Source organism: Pelodiscus sinensis, chromosome 10 (genome assembly GCF_052426305.1).
Source record: "Pelodiscus sinensis isolate ZL-2025 chromosome 10, ASM5242630v1, whole genome shotgun sequence".
Classification (NCBI taxonomy): Eukaryota; Metazoa; Chordata; order Testudines; family Trionychidae; genus Pelodiscus; species Pelodiscus sinensis.
This window is the reverse complement of record NC_143061.1, coordinates 3427218-3448594: the sequence shown is the minus strand read 5'-3', so window position 1 is coordinate 3448594 and position 21377 is coordinate 3427218. Positions and strand designations below refer to the sequence as shown.

Below are 21377 nucleotides of genomic sequence, written 5' to 3'. Positions count from 1 at the left end.
AATGTATCTGCCGATTCTGTCATATCATTATGCGTGTCCCCTTTTTTTGCCTGAGCAATCTGGGTCTAGAGGGCTGTTTATGTGGGGAGGAGATGTCAGAGGCTGGTGCTTCTTGGCTGTAACCCAGTTTATTTACAAAGACAGTACAAAGCCTGGTTCCCATGAATACAGGAGTTGGTTCTTTGCTCCCAGTCCCAACCCTCTTTCAGCCAGCACTGTGCCCCCAAAGCATCCTCTCTAGGCTTTTTTCCAGGCCATGCGGCTTGTGCTTCTTCTGGCTGTCTCCTGGACTTCCTTTGCCACGTCTCTCACACAAGCAGTGCCTCCCACTGACGTGTTTTCCAGAGGAGTCCCCTTGGGCCCCATGGTTCGGGTTTTGCACAACCCTGGTGAAGTTGCTCTGTTTTGGATGGTGGTGCCTAGTGTTACAGCTATCAGGGACCAGATGGTTTCTTGTATTTATCCAAAGTGAAGCACGCTGGCTGTGCCTCCCCAGTATCAATGGGGTTTCATCCACGCCCCTAGCATAACACTGCCTAGTGTTGTAGTGGCTAGGGGTCCCAATCAAGTGCTCGGAGCTGGACACACATATCCTCAGGGATGATCCCTGCTTTATAGTCTAAGCAGACAAGACAGACAAAGAGTGGGAGGAACAAGAACACAAAAGCGGCCAGACTGGGTCAGACCAAAGTTCCATCCAGCTCAGTGTCCTGTCCGCCAAGAGTGGCCAATGCCAGATGCCCCAGAGGGAAGGATCACAACAGGTAATCCTCATGCCATTCCTCTCCTGTCACCCACCTCCAGAGAAACAGAGGCCAGGGACACCATTCCTACCCCTCCTCGCTAATAGCCATTGATGGACCTAACCTACATGAATCTATCTAGCTCTTTTTTGAACCCTGTTAAAGTTCTAGCCTTCACCGCATCCTCTGGCAAGGAGTTCCACAAGTTGATTGTGTGCTGAATGAAGAAAAACTTCCTTTTGTTTGCTTTAAACCTGCTGCCTATTCATTTCATTTGATGACCCCCTAGTTCTTTTATTGTGGGAATAAGTAAATAACTTTTCCTTATTCACTTTTTCCACACCAGTCATGATTTCATAGACCTCTGTCCTATCCCCCCTTAGTCTCCTCTTTTCTAGGCTGAAAAGTCCCAGTCTTTTTCATCTCTTTTCATATGGCACCCGTTCCGAACCCTCGTCAATTTTGTTGCCCTTTTCTGAACCTTTTTAGGAAGAAAAGGCTGCTCTTTCCATCTGATAAGTGAGGAACAGAAAGATTAAGTAACATACCCAAGGCCACACAAAGTCGGTGGCAGAGGTGGGGTTGGAACCCAGTGCTTTAACCCCTGACATCTACTGTTGGTCAAGTAATTAAAAACAACAGCGAATATTTTATTCAGTGAGGGTATGTCTACACTACAAAGTTAGTTCGAACTAACGGACGTTAGTTCGAACTAACTTTAATAGGTGCTACACTAGCGCTCCGCTAGTTCGAATTTGAATCGAACTAGCGGAGCGCTTAGTTCGAACTAGGTAAACCTCATTTTACGAGGACTAACGCCTAGTTCGAACTAGCTAGTTCGAACTAAGGGCTGTGTAGCCCTTTAGTTCGAACTAGTGGGAGGCTAGCCCTCCCCAGGTTTCCCTGGTGGCCACTCTGGCCAACACCAGGGAAACTCTATGCCCCCCTCCCGGCCCCGGACTCCTTAAAGGGGCACGGGCTGGCTACGGTGCCCGTGCCAGGTGCAAGCCTGCCAGCACCCAGCTAGCAGACCCTGCACCTGGCACGGCACAGAGCCACCCACCCGATGTCCCCCAGCCCACCCCCTCTTCCCGGGACCAGGCTGGCGGCTCCCGGGAGTTTGCCCTGGACCGCAAGAGGCGGGCACCTTCCTGGGCTAGTGCGGACATCGTGGACCTCGTCCACGATCTCCGCACTAGGCACAGGAAAGTGGCCGTCTAGGGCAGGAGAGCTGCCAGCCTGGCCACCCAGGACCAGGTGTGCATGAAAATCAAGGGGGTCCACTGAGACCCCCGACACTGAGCCCTGAGCTTACAATGGCCGTCCTGGGTCAGACCAAAGGTCCATCTAGCCCAGTAGCCTGTCTGCCAACAGCGGCCAACCCTAGGGACCCTGGAGGGGATGGACCGAAGACAATGACCAAGCCATTTGTCTCGTGCCATCCCTCTCCAGCCTTCCACAAACTTTAGGCAGGGACACCACTCCTACCCTCTGGCTAATAGGACTCCATGGACCCAACCTCCATCACTTTATCTCACTTCCCTTTAAACTCTGTTCTAGTTCTAGCCTTCACAGCCTCCTGCAGCAAGGAGTTCCACAGGTTAACTATTTGCTTTGTCAACAACAACAACTTTCTCTTACTAGTTTCAAGCCTGCTACCCAGTCCTTTCCTTTGGTGTCCTCTAGTCCTTCTTTATGGGAACTCAGGAAGAACTTTTCTCAATGCACCCTCTCCACCCAACCCCTGCTTTTAGAGACCTCTATCCTGTCCCCCCTCCGTCTCCTCTTTTCTAAGCTGAACAGTCCCAGTCTCTGTAGCCTCTCTTCATCTGGGACCTGTTCCCAACCCCTGATCATGTTAGTTGCCCTTCCCTCTCCCAGCCTTTCTCTTCCCCTCTCCCACCTCCTTTTCCCAGTCTCCCCCAGTTTTTGTTCAATAAAGACAGAGTCAATGTTGGAAGAAACGTTATCTTTATTTTGTACATCAATAAGAAGGGGGGCTAAGGAAGGGTAAGTGGAAGGAGGTGAGGGAGGAATGGGGTACGAGCCCCCGATGGGGAGGACTGGGCTGGCTCTGCGGGCTTCTGGGGGTGGAAGTTCTCCTGCAGCCCCCCAATTACTCCCTCTCCCCAGATGGCAGCCTGCGGCAAGTGCAGCTGGGCTGATGGCCGAGTGGTGTGATGTGCCCAGTGTGAGCACTCAGGGCACTCCAAGCCAGAACTTCTTTGCAAGCGGGGCACCCCTTAGAACTGTGTGTCCGGGATGGGGGTCGGGACCCTTTAAGCGCAGCCCTCGGCTAGCCTGAGACAGCATCTCCATGCTCTAAGTCCTCCTTTTATGCCCTGCCGGCACTGCTTCCGGCCATCCTTAAGCCCTGTACAGAGTCCACTCAATGTGGACTTGCTAGTTCGAACTAGCAAAACGCTAGTTCGAACTAGTTTTTAGTTCTAGACGCATTAGTTCGAACTAGCTTAGTTCGAATTAACTAATTCGAACTAAGTTAGTTCGAACTAGCGCTGTAGTGTAGACGTACCCTGATTGAGAGAGAGGGGGGGAAAAGACTTTGATAGCAGCAGCATTCAAAGCAATTCAAGGAGTTCCAGTAAAAACATTGCGTTGTAACCTGATCCTGAGAAAAAAGGGAGCTTTCCCTTTTGGCTATTCACAGTGCTCCGAGCTCAGGGCGCGGCCGCATGCGCCTACCTCAAACAGAAAAGCCAAGTGTGTGCCAATAGGGACGAGCAATAGCCCTTGTTCAAATACTTCCTCCATTAATCTGCAGCTTCCTCTAGCAGCACACGACCTGAGGTCAGCAGTGTTAAGATCAGCCACAATCGCTAGCAATATGTGTGACATGTTTCACTTGGTGGCCTTCTGTGAATGCCAAGTAGTGGATGGGGAAATCTGGCGTTTGACTGTGCATTAGTACTACACTAAGGAGTAAAGGCACACGTCTGGGGTGTGGACGCCAAGTACATGGTCTCCATTCAGCCTGCAATCTTATGTCCCTTCTTTTGTGACTTTGCTTCTGTCTGGGCCCTTTATATTCCGCATCGGAAGTAGTGCTGAGATTGGTTTGTTGGAGGGAGAGAAACAAAGAAGAGTGGAGTCTGAATTAAAAAAAAGCACTTTTTCCGGAAAAGCGTCCGTGGCCAATCTAGACGCACTTTTCCGCAAAAAAGCCTCGATCATCATTTTCGCGATCGGGGCTTTTTTGCGGAAAACACTACTGTGCTGTCTACACTGGCCCTTTTCCGGAACAGTTTTCCGGAAAAAGACTTTTGCCCGAACGGGAGCAGCATAGTTTTTTCCGGAAAAGCACTGATGATTTTACATTAGATCGTCAGTGCTTTTCCGGAAATTCAAGCAGCCAGTGTAGACAGCTGGCAAGTTTTTCCGGAAAAGCGGCTGATTTTCCGGAATAACTTGCCAGTGTAGACACAGCCAGGGTGTGTCTAGACTACAGGGTGTTGTCAACAAAAGGGGACTTTTGTTGACAAAACTATACCTGCGCCTACACCATCGCCAAGTTCTGTCGACATAAGGAGCAAGCTGGCTTTTAGCTTTTAGCTCATGCACTAAGCTCTAGAGGTTCCCGGTTCGGTTCTGCCTCTCGGCGTTACATATGCATGGGTGGGGGGAGATATCTGCATGCAAGCAGAATACTGCTGCCATTTCTAAAGAAGGGGGTATGTAGAGTCACTAAGCAGCTGTCACCTCTGTGGCAAAGTCCTGTTTGCCTCAAAAATAATAATGTTGGAAAAAAACTGCCGGGGGAGCAAGCCGTTCCCCCCTAGACTTGCCCTTGAAAGAGGAAGGCCCAGGGTTCCCAGGGAAGCCAGCTAGCCCTAACGTCTCTCAGGTCTTTTTAACGGTTGGCACTGTGAAATATTGTTCTGCCTCTATAATTAGGGTGGGTAACAGCTGGCTAACGCACAGTTATAATTAACATCTAATGCGCCGCAAAACCCAGCTAGTGGTTCACCAGCTCCCAAAGCATTTTCATTCCATCTTTGCTGGGCTTCAGTGTCACCTGCCGAAACTGGTCCTGCATCGCTGATTTCACGGGGGCACTGCTCTGCGTGACAAGCTGTGTGTGCGAATGCTCCGTCATCGTGTATTCCATTGTGCTGGGATGTGGCGCCTGTTTTAGTAACCCAAAGACAGGTATTAAAGCAGCAGTTCTCAACTGTCTTGGCCTGTGGGCCAATGCAGACCCTTCCGTGGACCACCAGCCAACCACCTCATGGGTGCAGGAGGGGGTAGGGTGGGGGGTGTGGTCTCGGTGGGAGGAGGTGTGTAGGAGGGTGATGGGGTCTGGGCATGAGGGAGTTGGAGGGCGCTTACCTGGCTCCGTGCCTCCTGCTGCTCCTAGCCACCACCCCCTGCTGCTCCCATTGGCTCTGATTCCAGCCAATGGGAGCAGCGGGGAAAGCCTCTTGGTGGGCAGTTTCCTTGCCGTTCCCCCAGCCAGGGGAGGGGATATGGCAGCACGTAAAGCCACTTCCTTCCCCCGCAGACCGGATCCAGGCTGTGAGGCTCCTCCCTCGGCCCCCTGCAGTGGAAACCCTGCACTGGCGCTCCAACCTTGCCGGCAGTGGTGGGGGACGGTGCTGCAGAGGGGGGAAACTCCACGCCCACGGCCCACCTGCAAGACCATCCTCCTCTGCTTCCTCTAGACCTCAGTCTCCCTTCCGGGCACTCCAACAGCCACTCCAAGGAGCAATTACAGGTTTTCAACAATTTAAGATCTCTCACGAAGAAATCTATCCCTCAGCTGGGTGAGCTTCCATTTTCACCTGTAAAAGCTTTGTTTCCATCTATTCTGCCGCACCCTAATGACCTTTGATGAACCTATGCTCCATGAATGTGTCAAATTCTTTGTTGAACCCTGTTGTGGCCTTCATAACATCCTGTGGAAAGGAGTTCCACAGGTTGACTTGCGTTGTGTGCCAGTCCTTACCTACTATGCTTACATCAGTTGGCACAAGCTGTTGGTCCTCCCAGACAAATTACCAGAGAAGTCAAGAGAAATGAAGATCCTCAAACACAGAGGCTCAGCCAGGGGAAATAGCGACGCTTTCTAGCAGGAACGTCTCATTTCCAGTACAGGATGCTACCGTTTGGGTTATCGATCGCACATCTGATCTGGTGCCACCATCCAAGCGATGGCAAAAACGCAGGGTGATCACGCCACATCTTATCTGAGCGGCAACTCCCTAAGGACTGCCCATTCAAGTCTGCAGAGCTAGGATCCCGGTTAGCTGAAGGGCTGGGATGTCCCGTAAGAGTTATGGACAATTGTGACTGAACTGAGCGAGGCTTATGCACTATAGCTAAGGACACTCTTGTGGCAGGAGGCCTGGCTACTCACAAGCTCTTTTCCACGGCATGCCAGCCGTGCCGTCTTTGAGGACGTGCTGCACGGGTGCTGTTTTCTGAGGAAGTGACGTGAGGGCAGGTGCTGCAGACAGCAGGAGAGGGGCTCTCTGCTTTCATCGGTCATACGAGAGCCGGTTCTTGGGGCGGAGTCTGTTCTGGGAACAGGATGAGATCCTGCCAGAGGGGGCTGCCTGCCTGTCGCTTTCCAGCAGGAAACCATCCTGCCGGAGCTTGGTGTCGGCTACCTGCGGGCACAGTGGGAGGGAGAAGAAATGTTGAGAAGGGTGAGAATTGCCCGGTTTGGATCAGGATTTGAAGTTCTGCATGGCGGAGGGTGCGGTGCCTCTGGGTTTCTGGCTTGCCGAAGTAGAACGTAGATCGGAACGTTGCTAAAATGCGTGGGGGGGAGAGTGGAAGGGAGGTTTGAGCCATTCCCACCCCGACTGATTTGAACTTTGCTTAGGTACGGCCAGATTAGTGCATGAGATGGGACGACGGAAGGGTCAGTCTCCCAAAACGCTTGTGCAAGGTGCACCAGAGCCAGGCAAGGTGGCAGCTTCAGCTCTTGAGGTCTTCATGCCAAGAGGGGAAAGTTTGCATGGTGGGGATCACGAACAGCACCCCCGGAACGTGTGCAGAGTGAACCTGGGTGAGCCTCGGGTCTACACACTCAGCTGAGTCACTGGGCTCTGCCCCGCATCGCCACTGTGCTGCCCCGACGGCCTACGGTCCTTATTCTCCTGCCTCCTCCTGAGCAGACGTAGGAGGTGGGAAAAGCCTCACAGGCCCCCCCACAGCGAAGGCGTGATGATCAAGTTCTACTCGTCCTTAAGGGGCTTAAACTACAGCAAGGTTGAGGTTGAGGTTGGACATGAGGAAAAACTTCCTGCCTGTCAGGGTGGTCAAACACGGGAATAAATTGCTTAGGGGGTTGTGGAATCTCCATCTCTGGAGATATTTTAGGGCAGGTTGGACAGACACCTGTCACAGGGATGGTCTAGATGGTGCTGGGTCCTGCCGTGAGGGCAGGGGACTGGACGTGATGCTCTTCCAGTTCTAGTGTTCTCTGATTCTATCCTGTTTTGAAAACACAAGGTCCTGGGGGTCCCTGATGGACACTGTGCTGACCCGCCCTGGCCAGCAGAACAGTTAGCTATGCATGTGTATTTATGAAACAAGGACTTGACCGGAGACACTCTGGGTGTGCGTGTGTGTGTGTGGGGGGGTGTATTTATGAAACAAGGACTCGACTGGAGATACTCTGTGGGTGTGCACGTGTGTGGGTGTGTGTGGGGGGTGTATTTATGAAACAAGGACTTGACCGGAGACACTCTGGGTGTGCGTGTGTGTGTGTGGGGGGGGTGTATTTATGAAACAAGGACTCGACTGGAGATACTCTGTGGGTGTGCACGTGTGTGGGTGTGTGTGGGGGGTGTATTTATGAAACAAGGACTTGACCGGAGACACTCTGGGTGTGCGTGTGTGTGTGTGGGGGGTGTATTTATGAAACAAGGACTCGACTGGAGACACTCTGTGGGTGTGCACGTGTGTGGGTGTGTGTGGGGGGTGTATTTATGAAACAAGGACTCTATTGGAGACACTCTGGGTGTGCGAGTGTGTGTGGGTGTATTTATGAAAAAAGGACTCGACTGGAGACACTCTGGGTGTGTGTGGGTGTGGGTGTGTGGGTGTGTGTATACTTATGAAACAAGGACTCTACTGGAGACACTCTGTGTGTGTGCGTGTGTGTGTGTGGGTGGGTGGGTGTATTTATGAAACAAGGACTCTACTGGAGACACTCTGTGTGTGTGGGTGTGTGTGGGTGTGCGTGTGTAAGCCCTTTCATAAGCGCCCCTGAAAGGGGCCTTCCTGGGATGCTCAGGTGTCTGTTTCTCAGGGCGCAGGTCCGGCCTGGGGGAGGCGCGGGGAGTGTCCTGCCGAGGGCTGGCCGTGGCTCCCTGGAGGCTGCTGGAAGCCCAGTGGAAACGCTTTCAGCCCTTTCTGGCCTGGGTGCCTCATCGGAGGCGCTCAGCGGGTGACGGTTGGGCCGCTGACGCTATGGGGGTGCGGCTCTCTCCACAGATGCTTCAAGTAGGCCTCAGCTCCAGCAGCCCTGGCCTCAGGCCCACTCCTGTCAGAGAGGGCCGTGGAAAGACCAGGTGGGTGCGGCGATACCTGTCTTTGGGCCAGCCGCGGTGGGTGAGAGAGACGAGCTCTCGGGCCACACACGGCTCAGAAGTGTCTCTCCCACCAACCAGAGCTGGTCCAATCACAGATATTTCCACCCAGACCTTCTCTCTTATCCTGGGAGGCCAACAGGCCACAACAACACTGCACAGCAGGAGCTCTTTGACAGCCGTCCGGGAGGTCTGCTCCAGTCCATAAGAACATAGGTACGGCCAGGCTGGGTCAGACCAAAGGCCCATCCAGCCCGGTGTCCTGCCTGCCCACAGTGGCCGATGCCAGATGTCCCAGAGAACAGAGAATCATCATGTGATCTCTCCCCTGTCCCCCATTCCCAGCATCTGACAAACAGAGGCTAGAGACACCCTTCCTACCCATCCTTGATGGACCTAACCTCCATGAATCTATCTAGCTCTTTTTTGAACCCTGTTAAAGTTCTAGTCTTCACCACATCCTCAGGCAAGGAGTTCCACAAGTTGACTGTGCGCTGAGTGAAGAAATAATGATAAATAATAATAATAACATAAAATAAAACAATGAAGACCTTGACTCTGATCTTTTGCCGCGCTCCCCTCCTAGCACCGGGTCTTCTTTTGACACCAGATATGTCCCAGAATCCATTGCACGGCCGGGACGCCTTCTATCCAGTGTCACAAGAGCAGGGGCAGAGACGCACAGGACGCTGGGACCCATCGGAAGAGGAAGAGGTTGAGCACGGGGCTCTGTCATGACAAAGAAGGCAGGAAAATCACCCCAGGGCTCCTGCCCCTGCTGTCCTACATCCGAAGCTTCTGGGACCGTACCGAGGTGGTGCAGGGAAGCTGCCTTGCCGGAGAGTCTTGCCCCGTGGGGCTGACAGCTCCGTCCCAGGCCTGCCCCTGCCTGTATAGATCGTGGAGGGGTGACAGCTAGAATGCCAGGCATGCGGCATGTCAGCTGGAAAAGGAGGCTGGCCTGCCACCTACACAGCCACTTCCGTTCCTTTGATACACGAGACCCATGAGCTGCACTCACGGGGTTACCACCTGTCCCGCCACGGGTGGGGCCGTCTCGCCGCCAGCCCCCCAGCCCCTGTTTTTATCCTGGGCCCACCAAGCCTCAAAAATGTCCTTACACAGCGCCGCTGCTGTCAGTGTCCCTTCCCGGAGCGCTCCCTGACTTCCTTTGGCCTGGGGATTGCTGCAGGCCCTCCGCCGTGCACCCAGACGCGTTAGAGGGACGGACCCCTCTCCCAAGAGCAAGGCCAGCTCTCGGGAGCGAATGGGGCCTCTGCCACTGTCTCCCTCGGTGTCCTTGGTCAATTCCCTTCCTGTGTCGTCTTTTCCCCGCCTGGAAAGTGAAGGCAGGCATGCTTTCCTGCCGTGCGCAGATGGTGTGGAGGTTAATTAGCTAACGATGACATACGGCTTGGAGAGGGACCCAGATTGGAACCCCAGATCCCCAAGCCCAGTGAATATTGGGCGGGAGGCGAGAGGGGATCCTGTCTGGGTCTGAGCCACTTCGTTCAGTCCTCTCTCTAGGACCCTGATTTCGCAGCTGGATGTCCAGAACCTCCCCCCCCTCGAGCTGAAGGGGTGTCCGGACAGGCTCGTCTCTAGCATCCGTTACAGCGGCTGCAAAGAGGTGCTGTGGGGCTGGCCCCAGAGTAGCACTGGGAGGCTGGCTTGGCCGCTCCCTCTCAGATAGTGAGACTGCCGGTTTCCTCAGGGCAGGGGTGGGCAATAATTTTTTCCGGGGGAGGCAACTTCACCAATGTAGGTAGAGGTGGTGGGCCAGCCGCAGAAGGGGCGGGGAATTGGGCAGAAGGGGTGGGGCCTCGGGCGGAAGGGGCAGGGTCTTAGGCAGAAGGGGCGGGGCCTCGGGTAGAAGGGGCGGGGCCTCGGGTAGAAGGGGCGGGGCCGCGGGCAGAAGGGGTGGAGCCTTGGCAGAAGGGGCGGTTCCCTCTGGGCACTGTGTGCGAGGAGGAGGCTTTGGGCATGCTCCCATGGGGCAGGGGAGCACGGGGTGGCCTCTCCACCCCACCCTGCCAGGGGTGCGCACGCCCAGAGGGAACCGCCAGCCATTTTGAATAGAGGTGGTTCCCTTTGCCACCGCGCACACTTGGCGGGGGGAGGAGAGTTTGCACGCTCCCCCGCCCCCCACGTCTTGATTGGCTGGGGTGCGGCCGGGTGGGCCGCGGGGCCAATCAAACGGCTTGGCGAGTTGCATCCTGCCCATGGGCCGTATCTTGCCCACCCTGCCTCAAGGCCTAAGCCAGCTCCCAGCTCCTAGCGTCGTCAGCATCCCTTTAAAAGTGGGGGACGAGGGGAACGTCTCCCGATTCCTCCGGAGCCCCAGGCCACGGGTGTGCGACCAGACTAGGGGATGAAGTCCGGACTGCACCCCCCCCGGCCGCACAGAGTTGGGGGGAGGGCTTGAAGCTGCACCCCCAGCCAGCCCCCAGCGTAGGGGTCAGGGAAATGGAGACAAGGCTGAGCTTGGCTTCTGTGCTGCATTCTTGCTATTTACAGCTGCAGGGAAGGGGACTGTGGACATGGGGTTGTGGGTGGGAAAATGGGAATTATTGTCAATGTATCAACTTTGGGGGGAGGGAGCAAAGTTTTCAGTCTCCTCCCCCAGAGTCCCCTTCCTCCCTCATTCAGTGGCAAAAAGGCAGGAGGGGGGGCCCCTAAACTCAGAAACCCTGAAAAACACGTCCTAGATTTCATTGAAAAACTGAGGGGAGCGTAGGCAGGAACCCGCAAGGTTCCACATACACAGACTCAGCTGGACAGGGGACGTGTCTCACCCTGGGGCATCCCCCAAATCCGGAGGCAACAAAGGGGGCGGTTAATGCCATGGGGGCTTCCCTCTCGCCCCTCCCCTCAGCCAGAGTGGGCTCCCAGGGACTTGTCCAGGGTCCAAGTGGATCAGGGCAGAACTGGGAACAGAACCCGGGAGTTCTGCTACACGTCTCTCTGGGAGCCTCCTTCCCTGACCCACGCCGGGCTCCAGAGCGCGCTGGAAACCAGCCTTGATTTCAGTCCGAACGCTCGGAGGCACGGAGAGGAAGCGTCCTTAGCCCTGTGCATGAGCAGCGGGCGGGGGGAGCGGGAGGAGGGCGAGTCCGGCAGCTGTCCGTCTCTCCCAGACTCCAAAACAAGGATGGAGTGACACCCGGCATTCTAACCCACCTACACACATGCCTGCTCGCCAGACCCTGCTGCCACCGACTTAACGGGAGACTCCAACTGCAAATCCGGCCCGCAGACAGCTCTGCCGGGCCCTGGCTTCCTTCTGTGTGCACGCTGCCAGCGGGGACGTGTCATCCTTCGGCCAGGCTGTGACAGCGTCCTTTGAGATGGCGCGGCCAACTGGGACATCACAGGCTCCTCTGCCCTCCAGAGATGCTGCCCCTAGATAGATTCATGGAGGTCAGGTCCATCAATGGGTACGGATGGTGTCCCCAGCCTCCGTCAGAAATTGGGAACGGGCAACGGGTGATTCCCTGTTGTGTTCACTCCCTTTGGCACACCTGGCACTGACCACTGTGGGCAGACAGGGCACTGGGCAAGATGGACCTTTGATCTCACCCAGTCTGGCCGCTCTTATGTCCTTCTGTTACCCGCACACAGGGCCGGCCCGAGGTATTCTGGCGCCCTGGGCACGGGAGTGCGGCGCCGCCCCCGGGCGCACGGTGCATGTGCGGACCCACCCGTGGGGCACATGGCGCATGCGCGGCCCAGATACGACCACAGGCGCGCAGCCCGGGGCCCGCCCCCAGGGCGCTTGGCCCAAGCGGGGGCCAATCCGGCCCAGCCTGGCCCAGCTGTTGCTGCTGGCACGTGCGCCGGGCCGTGTAGGGCCCTGCGGCCGTGGGGCAAAGGGCGTTGCTGGCCAGCACTGCGGGGATGCAGGCAGGCCGGCGCTGCGGGAGCCAGGCGCGTGGCGCCTGAAGGCAGCTGTAAGGGACACTGCGTGCCCCTTACATCTGCCATTAGGCGCCTCCCATTGGTTGGCACCCTGGGAGGCTGCCTGGCTCGCCCATGGCTCCGTCCAGCCCTATTCCCACGGGGAACTCTTCTCACACCCGCCTCTTTCATTCCAACCTGCCATGAAATTTACCAGCCCCAACATGGGCAGCTGCCAGTTCTTTCCCCCTCGGTGTGAGCCTTTTTCTCCCATTCCTCCCAGGAGACGTTCTTCAAGGTGAGACACGTTTGTGGGCTACAACCTTCCGGCTGCAGGGAAAGGCTGCTGCTGGTATTAGACGCGTGTGGCAGTTCTATGACGTACCCAGCGTTGCTTGGGGCCTTATCTCAGTATTTGTCTTTTTTTTATATAACGTGGCTCTGGGGTGGGGCTGGGGAGGGGGGTTCCAGATGCAGGAGACAGGACAGCCCCAGCTCTCTCCCACCGCTGCAGCTTGGGGCCAGGTGAGAAACGATCCCCCCGCCCCATGGCTGCTGCAGCTCCAGTGGGCACAGACGGGGGAGGGAGGCATTTCCCCCAGCTGGAGCTGGTCCAGGTTCATCTGCCCCCTGCACTCCCCCAGCCAGAGTGAGGACTGCAGCAAACGGGGCACTTTCCCCTCCCTCCCTGACAAAGGGGAATGGCCAGCAATGTTCCCATATGAATGGAGGGGGAACTTCACCCCCCACCCCCAGCACTCCCTATAGGGCACCGAGGGGGTGGGAGGCACAGGGCTGGGGCCGTCCCAGATGGGGAAGGCACCCCCAGCTGGCCCTTTCACTTGCCTGGTGATGCTGTCTCTTTTCTGTATAGTTTTATGAGAACCAAGCCCATTGCAGGCACATCCCATTGTCCTGGCACAACCTAACTCTGACCTTGCTTTAAGTTATGATCAGAGGAAGCTGCCTGCCGAATTTGGTGGTCCGAGCTCTTACCATTTAGGAGAAGTTCTTGAACAAATGGACACATGGATAGGCAGATGGATTCACAGACAGACTCTCTCAAATGTATATAGTAGATGAATGCAAGGCGTTATTTTGCCAGGCGCTAAGACCATAAGTCTGGCTCTCTGGCGCTCTGGTTCAGAGTCTTCAGGGATAAATTTCTCCCAAAGATTTTGGCCCTGGGTTTGATCTTGCCCTGGAAGGGGGATTTTCCCCTTCCCGTTTAGAGGCAACCACAATTTCAAGGGCAGTGCCATTTTGATGAGGTTTTTTTTTATCCTTTTGAGATTTCTGCCATCTGCTTCAAAGTTTTATGGAAACCCGTTGAGTTACATGAAGAGCTCACAAGATTTTCTGAACCCCAAAGCCTACCTCTGATTCAGTCTTGAGCTTGACCCCTGAAACTTAATCTGGCCTTCGCGGTCTGTGCCAAGCCATCTTTAATGATGGGTAAAGGTTACCACAACGAAGGCATTAGAATGGAGTTTAATAGAGCAGAGGTGAATTCTAGCTGCAAGCGTGGATTTCTCAGGGTATGTCTGTGCTGGACTTTTTTTCATTGGATAAAATTGCCAATGAATTGGAGATACAGGTTGAACCTCTCTAGTCCGGCACTCTCTGGTCCAGCACTCTCTGGTCCGGCAACCTCCGTGGTCCGGCATGATTTTAGTTAGCCGGATCGTGGGTGTGGCCAAGTTTCCTGCAGTCCCATAAAGTTTGTCTACAGCCACCAGGCCTGGCTCAGTGTTTTGTACTGTTGTTTAGCTCTAATTTACCCCTCAATGTCTTCTAAGAGCCCAGCAAACAGTGGCAGTGTTAATAATGCTGCTAGACAATATCGAACTCCTGTGGTCTGGCGAATTCTCTGGTTCAGCAACGATCAGATCCCGAGAGTGCTGGACTAGAGAGGTTCCCGGACTAGAGAGGTTCCACCTGTATTTATCACATTTGTGAAGGCTAGTGTGGACACTCCCCATGTGTCTGCTCCAAGCGATAGGTTCTTAAACTGGAAATCAACGTGGGGCAGAAAGGTGAAAAGGCAGGTGCAGGCTTAGTGTTAATGGACTTGCAGGCCTTGTAGACAGCCTTCTGTCTGACAGCAAGAGAGGCCTGGGCGTTAGTTAACGAACGAGGACATAATTACCCACATTGCAGTGTAAGATTCCTGGATTTGGCCAAGGCTCAGGGCTGCATGTTTCTAGGATTCACAATTCACAGATGTTAGGAACTATCAGGCCGGGTGTGGGTGGGGAATGTCAAGTTTTAAATAGCTTCCCTGCCACCCTGGCACCAGCAGCAAAGAAAATGTTTCCACATGACACGCTTCCCACCACCGTTTCCCACAAGGAAAAATAAAAAGCCTCGTGCTGGCTCCCAATTGGGTCCTGGCTTTTGCTCAGACCGTTGGCATTCGTACTGATATCAGCACCTTCCAGGTGCATTGTGGGTAGGTGAGTGGCAGGTCAGCTGTCCCTCCCCCTACTGCTTGAAGATGCAACCCTGTTGGTGGAGAGATACGTGGCCGCTATTTTTTTCCTGCTGGAATCCATTTTAATTTAGCTCCTGATTCATATTTCATTCATTCTCCAAAACCACAAAAGCAGGCTAGGTTTACAGCATGCACTAGTTGAGTGAGACATGGAGGGGGTGAAGCAGAGGGAAGAGAGCAGGCTGTTTTTCTGGTGCATTTCCTGGTGGGGAAAAATAAAAAGATGGTTTTGTTTTTCTTGAGGGGGATCAACCTGCTTTTTAGCTTTCTCCCTATCTAGGCAAAACTTCCTCCCGTGGATTTGACTTTCCTGCTGTCTCCAGCTGCTTCTAATGGCCTGAAAAAATTAATGGATGTATTCTTTAATTCCTTCCCAGGAAAGGGGCTTTGTTTTTTAAATATCGTACGTTTTTTGCAACTTTCTGTGTGCGAATTATAAGACCGTATCCTAGAAGAACTATAAAAACATACTCGTATTTTTTCAAATTCCTTTTGAAACAATCATAAGGAAGCCTAGAGAAAAATGAAGAAAATGTGCTTTCAGTTTTCTTTTTGTGGGGGACCAGGAGCAAGAGTGGAGCGTTAAATTGAATTGAGGAATTTCCCCGGGTTTTTGGTGGTTCAGCTTTTGAAACCGTGACCATTACAGACAGTTTTACTGCGGAGGGAGACTGACAAAGAAAATTCCCCTCTGCAGCCCTGCAAATGTGTTAGCCTCAGCAGCGGCAAGGAAAGCGCTGAAATCCAGAGCAGGCGTGGCCCCCCACGCAAGAAACTGGCCATCTGGCGGCGAAGTGGACCAATGGGCGGAGCAGGTTGCAAAATCCCAGTGCTGCCAAAATTAAACTCTGAGGTCAGCATGGAAGGCAACCAATCGGCAGCGAGAGCAGAAGTTCAGAAAGGCCCGAGATGAGCTCGCCACAAGTGTGGTCAATATGCACCAAAGATGATTAAGGATGTCGAGAGGAGGGGGAAATATCTCTGTGTAAGATGCCCAGCTGGTAAGGAGTGACAGTGATGCGCAGGTCCCTCGACGCATCCCATTGGTCAAGGACCTGGAAGACCCCACCCATTTGCAAGTGTAAAATAAGTCTCTAAAGTTCTATCGCGGGTGTCACTCGACCTGGCTGCATTTCGCCTGCTGGCTGTATTTATATTTATTCGGTTTGTTTATCCCCGAAGAGGGACCGGAGGAAATGAATTTTGAACCTGCTCCGTACCCCACCTTGCAATATTACCCTGATTCCTGCATGCAGCGGTGAGTTGGAGCGTGACGTAATTTTCGCCTATCGCAGATTTGAGCCGAGTGCCTTGCGCGATGATTATCTTTTCTGCTCTCGTGCGGTGGCAGCTGGGCTGCAGGAGGGAAAAAAATGCACCACCCGCTTCATGCTCAGTGGAGCCGATTATTATTGTTGGCTTGCTAACTGGTTATTGTTTAATGACCGGCATCCGTTTCAAATCTTTCCCCTTCCTACAGGAAAGAGATGTGCCAGAGAACGTGAAAGCCAGCAATGGGTTTGCCTTGCGCTTGGGGTTAGACTGTTACTGGGCTTTGAGAAGCATCCAATGTCATTTTATATAGATTTGTTTTTGAAATGAAAAGGTTCCTGGACAGACCACGAGCATTAGTAGAATACCTTGAGTTCTGGGTAGGCACAAGATGAATCAAGTAAGTGGTGGAGATGATCCAAACCGTAAAAGATTTTTTTTGCTTGCTTGCTTTCTGAGATACAGTCATTTCCAAAAAGTATTTTCGGGTGTTGCTTAATAGCAAACATTGTGGCTTAACAACAACTCTTATTTTTAGCATTGTTCAGCTGTTTTATAGCTTTCCAGCAGATAAAAGAGCATGTTACCGAGGGAGGTCTCACTGTATCAGATTGTTTATTTCTTCTAGCAGGCGCTTGCTATATTTAAGCATGCAAATGACATGCAGACGGTATTTTTCCAGTCATAAAGTGAGGAGAGGTGAAGTCCTTTCATTGTGATCTCTTACGGAAACACTCCTGGAAGGGTAGTTTGTATCTGTGTTTTGAGAGCCGGTTGGCCAGATATTTCAGGGTTAACTCATCCTTCACTACTTTGCCCAATGAAGGGTGCTTGTATTTCAGGGCTGTCTGTTTAAGTAAGTGCTTGGTTACTGTCACATAACCCAGGGGATTATAGAAGCCTTGTGATCTCTTTTTCATTAACAAGATTTGCTGTAATGTTTTTCTCTTACCCGGCTCCTCGTTGAGACGTACCCAGCACCTGCCCCGTGTGATGAGCCCTGTAGGCAGGGTGGAAAACTGGCAGGGTTAGGAAGAAAGTCTGAGGTTGGGGGAGGGACAAAAGGGAGGGCTGGCAGTGAGAAATAGCTAGCACTGCTTGGCCGCGCGGCCTTAGTTGGGGAATGTGGAACATAGCAGGAGGGTATTGGTTTCCCCTGTGAAACCTTCCACAACAGACGTTGTATTGCACTCGAGACAAACCCAGCCAAGTTCTGAGCTCCATGAAATCTGTGCAGTCCGGCTGACCACCGTGAGGGTGTACTCTGCAAAAGAAATACAGCATGAGGACCTACCAGGGGGAGATTTCTGACAATCGCAAAGAGCTATGTAGCCTATCAGACAAAGGCAGAATCATAGAACCACAAAACACTAGACCTGGAAGGGACCTCGAGAGGTCATCGAGTCCAGTCCCCTGCCCTCATGGCAGGACCAAGCACCATCTAGATCATCCCTGACAGGTGTCTGTCTAACCTGCTCTTAAATATCTCCAGGGATGGAGATTCCACCACCTCCCACAATTTGTTCCAGTGTTGAACCACCCGGACAGTTGGGAAGTTTTTCCTACTGTCCAACCTAAACCTCCCTTGCTGCAATTTATGCCCATTGCTTTATGTCCATAAAGAGATCCAGTGCCTGGAAAATGAGGCTAATCAAATTCAGAGTGGAAATAAGGAGCCAATATTGAGCAGTGAGGATAACTAGTCTCTAGAACCACTTGTCTATGGAGGTGGTGAATTTCTCCGTCACTCAAATCCTGAAATCCGGAATGGACCTCTTTCTAAGAGGGATGCAACTCAAGCAGAAATTCAAGGCTTCATTGAGTAAAGGTGACTGGCCTGTGTAGGTCAGTCTATCATAACCGCCCCTTCTGGCCTTAAACCATCCATGAAAAAGCAAATCCTTTGGCTATAGCTTGTGGTCCAAGCTTTGTGCCATATGGTTGCACTCAAGTTTTGCAGATACACGACTAAACAGTGTGAGAGAAAGGTGCAGGGTGATTTGGGACTGGTGAAGTTTGACAGTCTTTGATAGCAGGTCCCTGGCTCAAGTCCAGTCCAGTCCAGGTTAGTTAGTTCCCACAGTTTGTGACCATCTCGTGGCTATTTTCGTGGAATAGAGGTAAGCCCAGGCCAGTTACTGCGTTATAAAAGCCACCCACCTCTCCCAGTGGTCCCTCTGTCGCCAGCGGAGAAGCCAGGGTCTAGCTGTTTTCCTTTTCATCCACTGCCTGAGGGGCAAGGCAAGTTTCTGAGCTATTACCTGAGCTGAGCTGACCCTGGGGGCGAGAGGACATCAACCCAGGATCTTTCCCAAAGGAGTTATAGAATCATAGGACTGGAAGGGACCTCGAGAGGTCATCGAGTCCAGCCCCCCGCCCTCAAGGCAGGACCAAGCTCTGTCTACACCATCCCTGACAGATGTTTGGGATTCTTCCAGTGAATCCCTGTTGGAAAATGCTGCTTCCGCGAAACCAAAACGTTTCCCGGGACGTATCCACTTTGTGATGAAAAATTATTCAGGGTTCCATTCTGATGAGATCAAAGTGCTTCCTTTCGACCATTCTGCGATGACAACGTCATCTCTCTCTCTTGCTCGCTCTCTCTCTCTCTATATATAAAAAGTTTTTCCTGCTGGGCGACAGACTGACGTCATCGGCATGAACAGGCTCTCTCAGCAAAGCGAAAGCATCCGGGGGCGAGCGGGTAGGTGAGCGTAGCAAGCAGAGGGCACAGCCCCCTAGTGTTTTATAGTGCAAAGTCAAAAATCCAAAGGAGAAAGTTGGAAGGAAGCATTTGAATTGCACTGAAATGAGGCGACGCTTCCTATTTTGAAATTTCCTTAATGACATTCTGTGGGAGTTTTCATTCTGATTTGGGACCAAGAGGAAATAGAAAAAAATACCCCAATTGCCCCCTGACTGGACGGTCCAAGTTTCAGCAAACCCTACTTCACGACTCCCCCTTTTTAAAGAAATATCCCTCAAGTGGATTTAGGGTATTTTCTTAAATTTGATCTCCTCTTTCCCATGTGGTGTTTCAGTCACGTTCCCCTCGGGCTCCCTCTTGCGTTAGTCTGTGGGGGTGGGAGAGTGGGGCGCATTTCTGTGCTGGTTCTGGAGGGCCTGGCAAATGTGCAGCCAGGAGCAGAGGTAGCAGCCTGGACAAAGCTCTGCAGGTCTGATGCTTCCCTTGCCATTGGGTGCTAAGAACTGCCGTGCTGGAAGTTTTCTTCTGTGTCTCTCCATTGTGCTGGCCGCAAGCCTCTTCAATCTGAAAAGGCAGAGCAGGTAAATGGGGCCCATGTTGCTCTCTGGACCGATGTCCCATTAACAGTGATTTCATGAATAATATTCACGTAAAGCACTTGTTGCCAAAGCTTTCCAAGTGGGGAGATTGCCAGAAGGTTGGCAAAGGGACATGCCAAAGGTCATACTGACAGTCAGTGGCAGAGCCAGGTGTGACGTAGTGGGGGGGAACTTGCTAACTCACTGGCCACTGTCTGTAGCACCACCGAGCAAGACAGGCGATGAGTCATTATGCAAAGAGGGTGTCTCAACCTGTCTGACCAGCTACCCCCCATGGAGAGGAACAAAGGAAGGTGGATGCTGCCCTGGCTGGGGGGCAGGGCTGGAGGAGAGGGAGTTAGTTTCTGTCTGGGAGGATGGAGGAAGCAGCCTCAGCAACTGGCTGGGGGGTTTAGAAGCCAAGACCCCCCCCCCATATCAAGGGGGGCTGAGGCATCCTAGGCCTGCCCTGTAACCTGATGACATCTGTGCTGTGCTGTATGCTGGAGAAGCAATAAACCACCTCTATTCTACTGGCTGGTGGAGTCTGTTCGTGCCATTTCAGGGGTGCAGGAGGCAGGGGACCCCAACACACCATCACACCAGGAATAGACCCTTTTCCACCCACCCCACAGCCCTCTCAACACCTGGTACAGCATTGGCTCCACTAGACCACCCTGCTTCCTGCCCTAGAAACTGATGAGCTTGCAGCCAAGTCAGGACAAACCCTCGTCTCACAACACTTTTCAATCCATTTACCGACGGCTAAATGCAGCAGCCAAAACCAAGAATGTTCTTGGGTCACAACAGCAGCACTGAGCTCTGGAGGGACAGCAGCGTAAGGACGTCCCTTGAGAAGCAGCGTATCTCGCCATGAGCACCTTTCAGCCGCTGGCCTGGATAAAGAAACGGGCCGATTCGCCACGTATGACGTCAGATTAAACTGGACCGGTCCCTGTGTGTAAACCTGAAGCGGGCTGCAAAAGGAGCAGTGAGCGGAAGAGGCGAGCGGCGACGTTGTTTCATGTTTTCCCTCCGAAGAGCAAGATCCTAATACTGGGTTGGTGTCAAAGCCAGTTAATGCGCACAATAAGATAAAAGCAAGGGTTCTCTTTTTGTTGTATCCCGCGAGGCGTTCTGTAAAGAGTCGCTCGCTAGTTCTAAAGGCAGTTCAACTCTCTGGCCCGGAGCCAACGCACTTCACCACATACATCGCTTGCAACACGTGGTTAGTCTCAGTGAAGTGTCTACTTATTATACTCAACGAAAATACTTGTCCACAAAATTACATGTGTTCTTAAGTACCTTCCATGATCCGGGCCTTAGATACATTCGTAAGAGGTACTACAGAAACCCGACGATCGTTGTGAGTCATCAAATAATCTAGCTCTCGAAAAGAGATGGGGGTTGCGCCTTTCAAGAAGCGCCTGCCTCGCTCCGGTTGAAAGCTACTAATGTAAAAGCAGGAAGGCACTGTAATTATGATCAAAGTCCAAATGCTTGGAGCTATATAATTAGCCCTTCTCCCCAAACCACTTTTTTCAGCTTAAGTCTCGAGGGGGAGTGATGTTTACAGATAAGTCACTCATGATTTTGGAAATGACGGTCATTAGACTGTACTTTACCTAGAAACCCTGCTCCTTTGGATTTTGTTTTTCTTTGTAAGGGGCTCACCTGTTAGTGGGAAAAGATTAACACCCTGCTGGTCCTTACATCTGGCTCTTCACTCATGTGAGTGTGAAATCTGGTGTCTCGGGGCATGTCTACACTAGGAAACTATTTCGGAAGAACTAAACTCGGCTTCGTAACTCCTGATTTTACAAAATCGAAATAGCCTGTCCCCACTAAGCTTCTAAATTAGTCTGAAGCAGATTCTGTGAATAGCGGACGCGCCACCTCGACTTCGAGCCCCAGGAAGCACTGGGGAGTCATTAGATCAAATTCCTCTGGGGAGTCGTTATTTCGAAATAGCGGCACCAGCACGTCCACACGGCCGCTATTTCGAAAGAACTATTTTGAGAAAAGCAAGAGCCCAGATTTCGAAATAAGTGGCCCATTATTTTGTAATAATGGGCTTAGTAGTGTGGACGTGCCGCTTGTAAATTCGAAATAAAGCCCGAGGGTAGT

At 52.7% G+C, this 21377-nt stretch overlaps 1 protein-coding gene across 6 annotated transcripts in view; it reads left to right on the top strand.

Annotated features, from left to right (window-relative positions):
- Positions 1-21377, top strand: part of TP63 (tumor protein p63) — a 187284-nt gene that overhangs the window by 15049 nt on the left and 150858 nt on the right. The window contains exon 1 of one of the 6 annotated variants that reach the window (XM_089780697.1): positions 15362-15951. The exons of 4 other annotated variants lie outside the window; for them this stretch is intronic. In XM_089780697.1, coding sequence (XP_089636823.1) covers positions 15890-15951 — 62 coding nt within the window. In that variant the 5' untranslated portion in view covers positions 15362-15889. Of the gene's footprint in view, positions 1-15361; positions 15952-21377 lie in introns of those variants that run through there. One more of the 6 variants, XM_075938259.2, reaches the window with a different exon arrangement.